The sequence below is a fragment of the Hippocampus comes genome, unplaced genomic scaffold, assembly GCF_001891065.2.
Source record: "Hippocampus comes isolate QL1 unplaced genomic scaffold, H_comes_QL1_v1.1 scaffold9, whole genome shotgun sequence".
NCBI classification, from domain to species: Eukaryota; Metazoa; Chordata; class Actinopteri; order Syngnathiformes; family Syngnathidae; genus Hippocampus; species Hippocampus comes.
The window spans coordinates 5,308,575-5,324,276 of record NW_017805275.1 but is presented as its reverse complement, the minus strand read 5'-3'; the positions used below and the strand labels follow the sequence as shown (position 1 = coordinate 5,324,276).

Sequence of the window (15,702 nt, the reverse complement as noted above, 5' to 3'; positions counted from 1 at the left end):
ATATATATATATATATATATATATATATGTATGTTATTGAAACACTTCCAAATAGACATTGTTGGCAGTTGTTTGCTCGTACATTGGCAATCATCCATCTTTTGCTTTTGTGCTGAGAGAGAAGGGCAGCTGCACACTGATGAGGGATGGGCACCTTTATTTATTTATTTACTTACTTACTTACTTACTTACTTACTTACATTGCCGATGACCCTTTTACATTGTTTTATACCGAAATGTTACTGGATTCATAAATATTTGTTGTGGTAACATCTTTTCCTAAAAAGAGCAAAATAAAAGTGCAGTGCTTTTAGTAGGTGTATTTATGTCCAACAGTAAACCAAGCATAATTGTGAAAATCATAAACTTGGATCAATGATAATGATGTCTCATTTTAAAAGCATTTTTTATGAGGTAGACTTGCCTCATGCAATTAATCGATTCATGAAATGAGGTCAAATGACCTCATTGAGCTGGTTTGTTCAAGCTCATGTGTCACACTCCGTCCAGGCAAACTCATTCCCCTGAAAAAACACAACTTGTCTCTGCCTTTTTTTTTTTCTCACGAGTGTGGAATAAAAACCTCAAAACAGCGATGACACATTTTTTTTTTCCACGCTTGAAGTGTGGCTCATCAAATTATGGGTTAGGACTAGGACAGCCGACGAGCTGCAGCGCTGTGAACGTCACATTGATTTGTCGGTATGCTCTGCCTGCCGCTCACTATATCTGTTGTCATCCTGTCTTTTAGCGCCTCTTAATCAGGGCTTGAAAAGGCAAACATAAGCTTAGTTAGTCAGCCCTCATTCTTACAGGAAGCAACCATTGTTTGTGTTTACGGGGCCCCAAAAAAATGTGAGTGACTTTAGATGCAAGTTCATTCTTGTTGTAACCTGTTACAGCTTTGTGTCAGTGGTACTTTGGTGCGAGGTAACACATTTGGATGAACAGACAACTGTGGCACTCCACTCAGTGAAGGCAAAGCAGAAATATGCATCCCGGGATTAAAGTTAAAACGTGCGGAGCATTTGAGTTGAGTGGGGGATGATGGGCACAGCAATATGGAAAGAGTAGCACTGCATACTCGTGCAGCAGCTTTTTGCTATTTTCTTGCACTCCGCCATTGTGGTTATATAACGCACTCCCCCCCAAAATGCGCATGCTTTCTGTGTTTCTGTGGTTGACATTTGTTCAGGAAGTTTTCATCTCAGGGTCAGCGCGATCTCAAGTCGTCACTGTTGATAAATTCCACTCGAATGTCCTTTTTGGATTCTTTTGTTTATTCTGACAAGGGCTGGAACTAATTATTATTTGTATAATCAATTATTCTGTCAATTATTTTGCCCGTTTAATCAATTACTCTGATTTAAAAAAAATAATGTTTCCATTCCATTATTTAAATACAGGACATTATTTCACATTGACGGTGCAGAAAGTGCACCAACTTACTTTGTAAATGAATTATGAGTCCGTTTCGGGTTTGGTGTGTAGCATTTTAGAAAATTGGCAAATATTTTGATCATTGTTTTCCAAAGTAAAATCAGACGTTTGCAACTGTCAAATTTGGGTTCGAAACAAAAATAGAATCAGTCAGCTTTAATGGAGGACTACAGGAATCCGAGTGTTTACTTTTAAGAGTTTGAAATTCAGACGATTTGGACAATTTTATATTAAACATTTGTTTTTTTTTTTTTTTTTACAGTTGATTCATCCAAATAAGTATTGATTAATTTGATAAGCGATTAGTTGTCGATTAATCATTGCACCTCTAATTCTGTCAGTTGATACGTTTGGTCACTATGGGATAATTCAGTGTTTTAATTATACCATTAAGAATTTTGACTTTATTCACGGAATTCATTCCTATACACATGATGTCTGCGAGATTTTGTTGTATTTCAATTTCGGATATACAATTGCTGTGTTTTGTGATGGTTCACTTTACGGAAGATGGACCCAACTCATGCTCCCGTGCTTTCTCCACAGAGCTGTCAACAAGGTTGATGCAGAGCAGAAGGTAAGCCTGCATTCGTCTGTTGTTTCCACTCGCCACATCTGCACAAGCAGTTTGTTACTTACTAAAGTGCCTTGGCTGAGACTTTCTGTAATTGTTGCTCTCGTTTGACCCGAACTTTGTGTGGTGCCACTTTGGCTTAAAAGCAATGTGATTGGCCCGAGTCACCTGTCAAAGCTCTGACAGCGTCCAGAGGCTGCGCCTTAGCGAAGCATCAGCACGCCACTGAATCCTTTCACCGGATGGAGTGGCGTGAAAGATGCTTTGGAATTTCCTGTCTTTTATTCTGTGTGCGATGCCTTACATTCCCCCTGATACCAGACTGAAAGTGGTTGTGACACATTTAGTTTTGCCGTCACATCTCTCAAGCGCCACTTGGCTGGCTGATTACAGTTTGAAAAGCACAGCGGTGTCATGAACCGCCTGGTGCTATGCTCTGTTCTTAGGACAGCAGCTGGGACGTGATACTTCCACAAAGTCAACGCTGCATTTTAGCGGCTGTCCTTTTCAGTTTGTGCAGGACACTGATTGCAAAATCGATTTGATGTGTGACAATTTCTCACGATGGCCACTTTCATTTGATCATTTTAAAATCATATTTGGGCCACACAAATAAATTGCATGGCTCTTGAGCACATAATCTTTGTACAGGAAAAATGAGTAGTTCATCATTTGTGTGGAGAAACTATGCGTCTTCAAATAAAGTTCAGTTCACGAAATGATGTCTGTGTGCTTGTCAAACTTCTAACTGCATGCTGTGTGCTGTGTTGCATTCTCTCCCTCTCGACACTACGTAGGGCTCACGCGCCGAGGCTAGCGTACAGCCCAAGTACTCCTTTGCCCCGAGCACCACCATTAACAAGATGGCGAGGCCTTTCTCAGCAGGGGGTGCTAGTGCAGGACCTGTCATAAAGCCTGTGGCCTACTCACCTAAACTTAATACGCCTCGCTGTCAGGGCCGGGCCGGTGTGCTGCAACCACAGAACGGGTAGGTGCGGCAAACGACAAACATGCGCTCTTGTCAAAATACACAACCACGATACATGACACATTTCTTCTCTTTGGTTGCACCCAACTGCTCCAGACTCTGATTCAAATCTACGTTTATCTGACTTAGAGGTTGTCTCTCTTGGCTTCAAATGGAACTTATTTCCAGGAATCGGGAGAGACATGTCACATAAACCACTTTTAAGAGCCTCTGAGGTGTCTTTCATTTTTTTATGTCCTCCCTTCATAAAGAGCTTCACTCAAGCGTGACATTATCAAATATTTCCATTTGGCTAGGCTTTTTGTTTGACCAGTTTCTGCACATTTTTTAAGTTATCAACAATACTTATGTTTACGGAAAAAAATAACTTGGTTTCCACTGAAATTATGTCATCCAATCAAACCCCAGCCAAGGCAAAGGAATGGAAAAGCGATGTCCTTAATAGGAATGCGCATTGAACTACACCTTCTTGATACCTTGTGGACAAAATTAATTAATCAATCAATTCATCAGTGTTAAAATATTTCTATACTAAGGAATGTGCTCTTTTGCATAGGTATCTGAATTCTCTTTTTTTTTTTTAAATCACAATTGTTTTAAGGAAAAAAAGGAAAACCAGACCTGCTGAGGAAAAGATGGTCAAACAGTAAACCTTTTTACAGCATGCTAACATCAAGAAGTCAAAAGTCTCGAAACGGTCAGTCGAGCAAAGGTCGACACGGCTGAAGCAATGTGGAGATTCACGTGCTAATTTTGCTGGCCCGTGTGATCACATGGATGGTTTGGGTAAACACACTTTATTCCTTTTCCACTGGTCTGTGGGATTACAATCATGAGATAGGAAAATCTGTTTTGTGTATGTTCTGAGCTCCTCTTTCAAGACCAGTTTTGTTGTAAACAGAATAATGCTGCCCAGAGAACTTCGGCCAAGCCTGTGCGGATGGTGATCTTTAGACCACAGTCTAGTCCGGTGGTCGGCAACCCGCGGCTCCAGAGAGCCGCATGCAGCTCTCTAGCGCCACCCTAGTGGCCCTCGAAGCTTTTTCAAAAATGTTTGAAAATGGAAAAAGATGGGGGAGTGAAATATATTTTTGTTTTAATATGGTTGATGTAGGAGGAAAAACATGACACACACATTCTTAATGTTTTCTAATGCTGTAAAAATTAATTTTCAATATTTCTGTCAACGAAGATTTGCGTCATAGCCTGCGACACACGTTTCTATTAGCAGGGCGGGATGCCAGGCAGGTGCCTGTTGCAAAAAAAAAAAAACGGCCTTTCATGTACAATTCACTGAGGGTACTGGCAAAGATTGGGAATCTGGAGGGCCAATAGAAGCATTTTAAAACGGTACACGTGAGCTACGTAGTTAACACAACCATCCTGAATTTTTAATGATGTAGAACGTAGCAGTATGACATCACAGCGTTTCCTTGATTACGCGAATGTAGTTGCTGTTAATTTGGGTCACAGTAATCGCGCGACTTGTGCCACCAGTGGCGGATGTGGCTTGATGCTTTGTTGAACCAGCCCGACTCATCAATTCTGCGGAGCTGCACACAACTTGGAAACCTTGGTGCTGGATTATTTAAGCAGACTGTCTCACTGGAGTGTTCCTCGTGGTTGGTTGGCGTGTGGCAGAATTGCCTTGCTGTGCAGAAAGATAACGACTAGTTGAGATGAAGCCATCGCTGGATCTGCCTAAACTTGAACCATTTTGGATGATAGCCTGTTATTTCAACATGGTCACTTTGTGTGTAGAGCACCCAAGTTGTCGTTGGAGACTGAGTCACAGCACAAGAGGACAACATGAGAATGGCTGCGGCACTGTGGAAGTGCTGTCTTTGGGCAAGCGCCAAAGCCATTTACATAACTCTTGAAAAGCATTTGCGTACGTTGCTGAGAGCATCGCAATGACAAATGTTTTGTGCCAAATCGTTATGGCTCAGCGTGAACAACAGATAGGCCTGACAGGCGCACAATGCAGTCTCTCTCTCGCAGAGCCCACCGACGATAAAAGCATGCCTCTGCTTAACTCTTTGCATGTTTGCTGCATTCGGATGATGGCTCCGGTTCTGCACAAATTCTGTTCTCACCCCCCCAAATGGTGCTCTGACCACTTTTTCTTTTCTCTTTTTGTTTTCCCTCTCTTCTTTCAACTTTGCAGATGGAGACTCTTGAAAAGTTAGTACATTTCCTTCCCTCTCAACTCCTTAATTACGAGAATAGTAATATTTTTTATGATAATATTGTTGTGGTGTTACAAGAAAAAGTTTTAATAGTGGAAGACAAGAATTTTATCAAGTGTCAAAATTTCCTAACACCAATACAAACGCAGCATTCTGAACCTCACCTAGATCGTCATAAAATCCCTCATTAAATCACAATTGTTTCATCGAATTATAAATTCAGTCTCTTCTTATTACTTTTTAACATTCTGCTCGTAATTCCGATGTTCGTAAATACTTTTGTAACTCTCACTTGCTTACCAATTTTTACTTATTTTTTTCCTTTATTTACTTCTTAGCACTAATAAATCTTCGTAATGCTCGGGGCTGCAAACTACCAAGTGCAATAATGGGTGTTTTGTTCAATTAATGTCTCCCCGACAGCGTTGAAACCAAACTAACCATTTGAAACGACGGACGTAACGGCAATAAAATAAGTGAATATCTCAAGGTAACTGTGGCAACACCGATGATCCGTTTTAGACAAGTGACATGAAACGGTACAATTCCCCGAGTCATCCCCGTTGATGATCTGTCGCGGTACACTGTGATGCTTCGGCACCCTGGTTGGGGATCACTCATTAGCATTTCAGACAGTTTGCTAGTTTTTCCCCTTTGCCAACTCATTGTGATCTTTGCAACACCTTTTATGCACTAGTAATAATAATAATAATAATACATTTTATTTATAAGCGCCTTTCAAAACACCCAAGGACACTTTACAATCAGGAACAAGAACTATTGGAGACTGCCAGAATCTTTTTTCGACACCATTTATGCTATTTATGTTCATTTGTAGTTCATCGCCATCATCACTCTCTACCCCCTGCTGTTGATCTCAATATTGTGTTTTTGGTCTGTTCTGTAGGGTTGAACCTACCTTCTATGATATGTGCCAATCATCCAAGTAAGGGGCCTGTGCATGCAGATTGCTTGGTTGGTGTGTGTGTGTTAAGACGCACCTATAGATGTATTTTTTTTTTATTTATTTATTTTTTGGGGAAGTCAGTTGGGTCAGATATGGTTGAATTAAAAGCCTTGTGGCCCACATTCCTCACATTCATTGTAGTTATTGCATGATCAATTCTGGATGTCCTGTGTTCAACATGGCCTGCTTGTCTGGTGTTTGTGAACAGGTCGTCCGGCTTCTAGTTTAATGCCTGCCGTGGGCTGCTGGTTATGCTTATGTTAGGCACAGCCTCAGGATGGAGAGCATGCCCTGTTTTATCCCCAACGACCGCAGCAAAAAGAGGTTGATCCAGGACACAGAGGACTGGCAGCCTCGCACCGGTACCACCCAGTCACGCTCTTTCCGCATCCTGGCGCAGCTCACTGGCACTGACTTCAGTAAGTCCGGGACCAGGCCTGGCATGTTCACGTTGTAGATGGACTACTTGTGTGAGCGTGTGACTGAATAGGACATTTGTTTTGGAGCTCACTGAGGGCGAACAAAAAGGAACAATAGATTTAATTCATGAGTGAAACACGTGAGCCAAATCAGCAGCCATCCATAATGCATTTTGATATCGCAAATTTACAATTGCCCTCCATTTTACGACATTCATATACCTGTCAAGTCCTGGAAGTTTGGATCAAATGCTTGAAAATATTTTGAAATTCATTTTTATGTCAACATCCATTATCTATCGCTACACATAGACACATTATTGTGTACTGTACTAACTTATTTTATGTTTGTTATTGCAAATTTTCATTTCTTTATAGCATAATAAGGTCTCCCATTTTTTTTTAAAGGATAATCTAAAATCTATATTTTTCTGCATTGGAAAGGAGCTGGGCAAACTAAAAAAGAAGTTCAATTCATCCCGCCGCACTTTCATTTGACTTTAGAAAGTTTAAGAACCCTGCATTAAGTGTCTCTTTCTCTCTGCAAAACTTGCTTGGAATAAAACAAGTGAAGTGGGCTTATTGTTTCACTTCGATGCCGAGTGCACTCTAGGTTATTTTCAGAGTTGCAGTAAGTTGCCTCCATTTTGCACTGTTGGCTAAGCTTTGTCTTTGACTGGCACCACAGGAAGAATTAAAGCTTTCTGATCAGTTAACCCTGCAAATTGTCCCGCTAATTGTTGCATCGAGAATTAACAGTATTCCAAATTGTGCACCGCACCACTTTTATTGTTTTAATGACTTTTGTCGCAGTAGTCATGACATGAAACTGGTCGGACCGATCGTTGTGCACGACTTTGGAGAAGCTATGAAGCTATTCGTGTCCTATCAAACACTGCAGTCCAAGTCCACAGGACGAACTTTCACCTGTCATTCCCACATTGGTCACAAGAAAAGCACAATCTTGTTTTTTGACTCATCCATTTTGATCAGAGGTGTGTGTCACCTCGACTAACGTGCGTATGTGTGTGTTTCCTGCATCTTGCAGTGCAGGACCCAGATGATGAAACCATGAAGAGGGCCAGGTAAAGCCTGAGCGCAGTTCTTAGTGGTTCAGTACTTGTTTCATTGTAGGCTAGTTTAGCATGTACTGTGTGCATGTGCGTGTGTGTATGCAAGGTTCACTTTGTAGGTCCAACATAATAATTTGTAATTGTTTTGAAGGAGGCTCATTCTGCAACCCCTCTGGTGTATTTGTGCTTTGAACTCATTTTGCCTCTTTGCTTTTTTCCTCCATGTAATGTTTCCTTTCGTCCATGTGCTCCTCTCTTCTTTGCGGGCAGGGAAAAGTTCCTCACTGAGATTCAGAGCCCCCGTTACGCCCGTCTGAGGGACTGGCACCACGACAGGTCGGCTCGCGCCCTAAATATCAAATCCTGAACGACACCGCACGCCGAGCCTGTTAGACTTAGTCGCATCTCAAAGACGACGAAGATAGCCAACCATCAGGTGGCAGATAACTTGACACAGATGGGACGGCGACAATGAAATTTTGAGAGGGGTTGGGGGGGGGGGACTGTGTAAAGATTCCCAAACTCTAGGCAATTTAGCCAACATGACAAAGCTTTAAAGTGGAACGTTGCAAACTGAGCCAAGTGTTCAGACCAGTGGGCTACTGTGCCTAAAGTCCTAGTTTCAATCCGACTGAGCTAGTGGAGGACAACTCGTGTGCGCGGATTGAAGGGGGGTGGGGGGGTATGCGGTGGGAAGTACCTTACTTGTTTGATTCTCTCCCACACTTAGTCTTCTTACTTCTCACTGAGTTTTCATTTCTAATCATCTCATCTTGTGTGTGTGTCCCCAAACATTAAGAAAGAAACCACCAAGCTGTACCTGACTCTTTGTTTTCCCCTTTCCTGTCATCAGAAATACAAAACATCTTACAAAAACATCGTCTTGCCTTTCTCTTATTTTGTGTGTGCTTCTTTTCTTTCAAGTTTCCATCTTTCTTTATGCGAGCCGCCATCTTTGCAGCTCATTTCTTGGCGTTCAGTGCAGCCTCCTGGTGAGCTCACCTTGCACAGGCTTGACTTGATAGGGCGTCTGTTCGCACTTCACACTTCTATTGCCTCATGGAGAAAATAGTTGTGCAATTAGTCATGAAAACTCCAACCCAAATGCATGAACATGCGTCATTAAACAACTTTGTGGGATGAAGTAAAAAAAAACAGCCTGTAGTCTAACATGAACTCTCCAGCCAGAAATAATTGGAATGTAAAAGCTAGTACTACTTGAATTCTATTTAAATCCTTTTGGTTCGTTCTCTTGAGAGCTGTGGTAATCAAAAGAAAACGGCACCCTCAGAAAGCGATTTCGGCTTTAATGATTTGACTTCTATTTTTCGGACTTTAAGTCGCTCCGGAGTAGAAGTCGCATTTTTTGAGGAAAAAAAAAACAACAGTGTATGTAATATCTCGTCTTCATTGATTAACTCAAGGTAAAATAAAAAATAAAATTCCAAATAGGCCAAATAGTCTCTTGGTCAACAAAAAGTATTAAAATGGAGACTTGATAAATAATTTCCGCAACTAGGATGACATTTCTTCCACACAAAAGCAGGAAGTACAATAGTTGTAGTTGTAGTACGACTAAAACACGTACACTTGCTAGTGATTCAATGCGAATGAGTGAACGGGAATGTGACCGTAAATAGGAAGGAATTTGCATTAAATATGATATATTGAAGAACCGACAGCCTGTATTGGCCCGGCATTGCGAACAAGTGTGGAATTACTACTTAACCAAACATTGTGACAGATTTTTGAGTGGCATGTACTACATACGTACACTCGGTTTGTGGTCAGTAAGCACAACCAGAATTCATACATATTTTGGTTTTTGAGAAAATGGTTTTGAAATGTGCCTGTTAGAAGAAGAAAACAAAGAATTTTTAATAGAAGAAGTAGGAGTCATGGCAACTAATGTGTGACATACAGCATGTCGCGAATTTGCTACCACAACGGGGATTTACTATTTACATCACCAAAAGGCGCAATAACCTCCCAGGATTTGGCCACAATGCGATGCAGAATTCTAGTTAAGGTAAGCCATTTTAACTTAAAAAGAAAAAAAATTCCAAAGTTAGAAACGGAAGTTTCGAATCCCAGCAGAACTCGTTCGATGCTGTTGACAGAGTTAGGGAACGGGGATTTTGGGTGACAAACCCAGCTCTAATTTTAATATATACTTGTCGTAGCTACAAGTCACACCTGAGCACAAGTCGAAGGAGAAGCCAAAGTATGATTTAGAGTCCTAAAAATACACTATTACTTTGTCAAAGGAGTTATCGGTGGCGCGAAATGTGACTAATGAAAAAAGTATTGACAACTTAATAAAATCATTGGTGTACATCTGACCACCTTCTTGAAAATGAGCTGGAAAAACTGTCTGACGTTTTGCTTTGGATAAATGACTGTAGTTTTGTGGCAAAACAGTGATCCTGAAGTGGAGAGAGATAGATATATATAATTTTTTTTTTTTTTTTTTTTTTTACAGAGGAAGTCAACTCCAAAATGTTCTGTTCAATCACATGTTCAATGCACCCCTGCAAGGCAAAAACACATTCTAATTAATATTGCATTTGTGGAATATGAATTAAGCTGCAAAATTCGCCCATTTTTCTCCATCTCAGTGGGTGGCCATTTGGTCACCTGCTGTTGACTGAAAACGACATCACAGTCGCTCAGGTTGCAAATGTCACATGACCAAACATAGAAACCTGGTGAGTCGTTATAGGTTGGCTTTCACAGTTTGTGATCAGAAATAGGGAAAAGCAAAGTTTATATATGCCAAATATCATGATTTTTCGTATTTTGTAGATTCAGATGTTATTGTGCCAGTGGTAGATCCATGACAGTTTTTGCACACGTAGTATGGTCACGTGTGAACATTGTTGCTGCCTAATGAAAAGCAGGTGTACCTTGTCCATATCTTCTTGCCAAACACAAAGACCACTTGCTCTCCTTGGTGTTTCAGATGAGGGTAAACTATTTTGGAAATGCATGTTTTTCCACCGAATAGCAACAACAATGCACTTAATCGGAACTAATTCAAAGCCTGAGTCGGTTGTCAAAGTTGTGCTTTGAACTGCAGCTGTTCAACTCTCATCAAACAGCTGCAGCCGCTCATTTTTTTTTTTTAACCCCAAAACAAAAGTATCAAGTAACCTGTTGACATTCTTAACTGCCACGCAAGGGTAAAAAACAACCAGCTTTAACTTGTATGTCCGTTTTTCTTTATCCTTGTTGTCCCCTTGTTGAGGCAAGTCCTTATTTGGGGCATAAAAACTGATCTTTAAATATGTTTGATTCAAATTTGGGATGAACCGTGTTTTTTTTTTTTTTTGTAAATAAATAAAATGTTGCTTGAATTGTTCGCGTTTGAGGTATTCCACTTTAGCGGTGTGTTTTCATGAATAAGAAAAAAATTGCAGAATGAGCGGAGCAGCCGTGAGACATGCAGCCTATTTCGGAAAGTTGTCGTGTTTTGTTTGTCAACCTGCATCACCTTTTGCGTGGCAGATGACATGTGCTGTCTTTTTCCGTCGCAAAAGAAAAGAGAAAGCTTTTCTTTTCTCTCCTTTGAAATTCAACGCCGTCTGTGCTCAAGTCGACACTTTCCTCTGGGGACCGGGCCAAAATAAGAACAACCGAGGTAGATGAGAAATCACAGGTGGAAAGAATGAACCGCAAATGTCAAGGCGTCTGTGGCTTGTTACTCTGCAGCGAGCAATCGCGCACCTGCATCTCCCTTGGCTTGGGGGCGGTTGGTCCTAAGTTGAAAGAGGTGAAAATGTCACGAAAACACACTCCAGGCCACTCCAGCTGGGAATAGACACGGTTGAGGGTGCACCTGTACCCTTCGGCAGCCTGAGGAGCAGACAAACAACAACAGGCGGTCTCGGAGGAGCTGCTTGTCTGCTGGAGGAAGAAATGGACCTTCGGCTGATCCCGGGTCTGCCGCTCAAACCCATTTAAGCCGCTTTCCTTGATTTGACCTCTACTTCTCCTCCATCTCAGCAGCTGTGTTTCATTTAACTTACTTCCCATCATCGGGGATGAATTATTAATATATGCTGTTGGCAAACGCATTTTTCTTGCGCTGCCTCCTTGCGGCACATTGGATACATACGTTGATTAATTGAGAGGCGCAGCGAAACGCGATGAGTGGGGCGAAGCTGAAGAGCAAAGTTGAATCGGGGTAATGAGTTGCCCGATTTTTTTTCTTTGTCAACCAGCTGCGATTTCATCATCTCGCAGTGGCTGATTGTAGACGGCACTGTTGATGTTGTAAACACGAGAGTCGCTTTAGGCGCTCTTCTATATATTCCCCCCCCCCACCCCCCAGAATGACACCTCTCCAGAGTCTTCACTCACAACTTGTTTTCCCTCCATCTGAGATTGAGTTTGAAGATTTTCTGAATATAGTGACGCTCGCTGCGGGTAACAGAACTTTTAGATGCAGAAACAAGTCCTTATTTCCTCAGCTCGGCGCATGCCGGCTGAAAGCCAAACGCCTCTGGATTCCGAATATGACGGGACCCCACTGAACATGTTTGATGAGTTTCATGTCTGTGAACTTTTGTCTGGGAGTTCTGGAAAACAGTCAAAAGAGTTTGGGTGCCACTGCCATTATTCTTTATCATTGTGTGTGTGGAGCAAATTTTGATTCAGTTTCTCAGTTTGTTTTTTTGTTTTTTTTTTTACCAGGTGAGACTAAAACATCATCTCGCTGGTATGTTGCATCTCAGTCTAAAAGTGAACCGAATAGAACTTGACCTTACTCCAAGTCAATGTTCGTTTTAAATTCATGAAATTGGTTCACGTGTTGGAAGGCCTCGCTCACCAATTTTTGCACATTTGTAAAAATTGTAATCACAAGTGTATCTACAACATTTTGTGTTAGTAATGCCACGAGATCCCGTTCACCTGTTGGATGGCGATGCACGTCTGATTGGTCAAAGTCAGACTAACGCATACATTTCCATATGACACTCCTCGTACGTCTTTGCGATACACATGTTGAGTTTGCACGGGCCATTATTGCGATGATATACTACGCAGCCTTAGAAACGCACTCCGCCGTTTCCCTTATAAGGACATCAAAAACTGCCGGGTTGCCAAATTTAAATGGCCCATGACAATGCAGTGAAGAAGCATTGGAAAATCAGCAGATGTTGTAATCTAAATGCAAGGATACACACAGCTGTAGAATTCCAGAACCCACAAAAAAAAAAAAAAAAAAACATGGTCACAGTATATACATCAGTGAAAAGCAGGATCTTTTCAAAAAGTGCACAAAATTGCACCAAACAAATAAACAACCTGTTTGCTTCACCATGGGTGAATGTGTTATTGCTAATTTTTAAAATGTGATTTCTTTGCTACCTTCAGTACTGATTTAACTCCTCAGCCGAGTTCCCTCACTGCGGACCCATCACACTGTTCACATGTAATGTTTCGATTGTCCACACAAGGTAATACGAGGCCACCGAGGCTGCTGCTATCAACACAAACATGACATGCATCGTTATCGAGAGCTCTGTACTTTTTTTTTCTCTCTAATTAGTCATCTTCTCTTCATAGTGTTGAGCCAACTCCATCGCCTGCCAAAACTCAGACAGCCAGTCAACCAGATGGTGAGTTTGTCATCCTTCTGATGCATTAAAGCAGCACGTAGGATGCGCTAATGCATTTTTATTAAGTGTCGATACATGAAGGATCAACAACTGCATTCAAGTGTCGAGAGACATCCGGAGCGCCCACCCCCTCCCACCATCACATTTGGCGGAACGATTCAAAGTCACAGCCTGTTGTGTTTTTTATTTGCTCAAAACAAATTCCAATGAGTGCTTGTTTTCCTTAAACGCAGGATCCAAAACTGCAGCCTCAGGCATCTCGGCTCCTTCCTCCCGACCCCCGTGGGTCACCGACCCTAATTTTGCCGACCGTTATCGTCCGGATAAGACGAGCACGGTGGTGACGCAGCACCAGCAGCTGGTTCAACCCACGCCAATGGAGAACCGCAGTTCCATCCTGCAGGCGGCGCAGCAGACGCCCCAAGGCAGTGAGAGGACCCCGGTGTGCGGCGCCTGCAACAAAATCATCAGGTGGGAATCTGAGACGGTTCTTAGAGGATTCGAATCACTTACTCATCAAATCACAGACAAAAATTAATAGAAATCAATGCGAGTATCGAGAGCTTGAAGGAAATTGGAGTGTGGGTTGCATGTCGCCAGTGGGGCGTGTCGGAGTCTCTCATCTGTGGAGCGCAGTCATTAGAATTTAGTGATTTGGCAAGTCATCAGAACATTGCTGACGTTTGCTACCCATAAGCAATAACGTTCAACTCGCATTTTTCGTGATTTACCGTATCGTGTATGTTGTTCAAAATGGTCGTCGTCATAAAGGTATGCTTCAGATCAACGAGGTCGATAATTTTGCGCCTTGGGCCTGTGAACACCCAAAAGTCAGCAAGGCACTCTTTTTTTTCCTTCCTCCATTTCCCCCTTCACCTCTCGCGATCGACTTGGTACCAGTCTGCGGGTTACCGGTCGATCGTATTGGGCACCCCTGCTCTAAAACATATGATGCATTGAAAATATATACATATTTTTTTTTCATTAGTTTTATTTAGATGAATGAAAACGCACAAAGCTTTTTATTTTGTCGGACACCGTTGCTGCAGCGCCGAACTGTTTGCCATGAAAAATTAGTGACTTTGTGGCTATGAAAGATGCACCTAGCTGAAGTGACCGTGAAGCCGTGTCGTGCTCCCCAGGGGTCGTTACCTCGTCGCATTGGGACACTCGTGGCACCCCGAGGAGTTCACGTGTTCACAGTGCAAGACGGTCCTGGAGGAGGGGGGCTTCTTCGAGGAGAGAGGTTCCGTCTTCTGTACCAAGTGCCACGATAACCGCTACGCACCCAACTGTGCAAAGTGCAAGAAGAAGATCACGGGGGTGAGAGAATGAATCTAATGCGACTAAACATCCGAGCGGGGGCCGTTGTTTGAAATGGGACTTAATGGATGTAAATGCATGCTGGAGCCGTGGTGAAAATAAAACATTTACTAGCTTTTCTCGCCCTATCAGGAAATCATGCATGCCCTGAAGATGACCTACCACGTTCAGTGTTTTAAGTGTGCAGCCTGCAAGACTCCTATCAGGAACCAGGCCTTTTACATGGAAGAGGGAGAGCCTTACTGCGAGAGAGGTAAAAAGTTACTCCCAGCGCACACGACATTAAAGCTGAGCCGACAAAGTAGACAGACGCTATGGGAAGGTGGAAGACATGCGGCATTTTGTTTGATTCTGATGAATCCAAATTAGAGAGCTCATCCCTGGTGTTGCCCATAATACACGAGGACATGAAGGCATATTAGGGGCCATGTTGAAAAAAAAATATATATACTACTGAACATGGGCGTCATTAGGCCTATTTTAGGGAGGCTTCAGCCTCCCTAAAAATGTCTTTAGCCCCCCTAAATAATTTCATTGCATTATTTAAAAAAAAGTATTATTTATTTTTCCTGTACTTTTGCTAATATATTGCATCAAATTCAATGTAATGTGGCCATTTTAAATTATATTTCGATAACCTACCATTAGTGTAATCTTAAATCTCCCAGGTTTCCTGAACGCAACAGGGTTTGCGTTAGCATTTGACGTGTCTGTCACCATCGCCACATCAAATGCTAACGTAACAACTGACAGTTCATTGCCGAAAGTCAGGTTGAGTCGACAGCATGGATAGTCGACAGTTTTTTAGAAAGGTAAATTAAGTATTCAATGCATCCATGCTGGTAAAACTAGTGACTATAGTCCGCTAAAATATCTCCAGTAACAGCAGAAACTGCACTGTAACAAGTGTTCACTTTTGGATAAATTAAGGTGGTGCTTAATAAAAATTAAGCAACATTTTATAATTAAATACATAAATAATCATTACACCAACTCTTTGAGGCAACACCTATTGAGATTTTGGCCTATATAAAATAAAAAAATAAATATAAAATCAATTTATTTATTTGATAGGAATCAGGCTAAAGACGCACAGAGAGTGAGC

At 41.8% G+C, this 15,702-nt stretch overlaps 1 protein-coding gene across 1 annotated transcript in view; it reads left to right on the top strand.

Moving 5' to 3' along the window:
• pdlim7 (PDZ and LIM domain 7) overlaps positions 1-15,702 on the top strand; it is a 38,648-nt gene that overhangs the window by 17,775 nt on the left and 5,171 nt on the right. The window contains exons 4-11 of the mRNA XM_019869687.1: positions 5,730-5,753; positions 6,444-6,577; positions 7,626-7,662; positions 7,921-8,016; positions 13,222-13,274; positions 13,508-13,745; positions 14,417-14,597; positions 14,730-14,850. Coding sequence (XP_019725246.1) covers positions 5,730-5,753; positions 6,444-6,577; positions 7,626-7,662; positions 7,921-8,016; positions 13,222-13,274; positions 13,508-13,745; positions 14,417-14,597; positions 14,730-14,850 — 884 coding nt within the window. The remainder of the gene's footprint in view (positions 1-5,729; positions 5,754-6,443; positions 6,578-7,625; positions 7,663-7,920; positions 8,017-13,221; positions 13,275-13,507; positions 13,746-14,416; positions 14,598-14,729; positions 14,851-15,702) is intronic.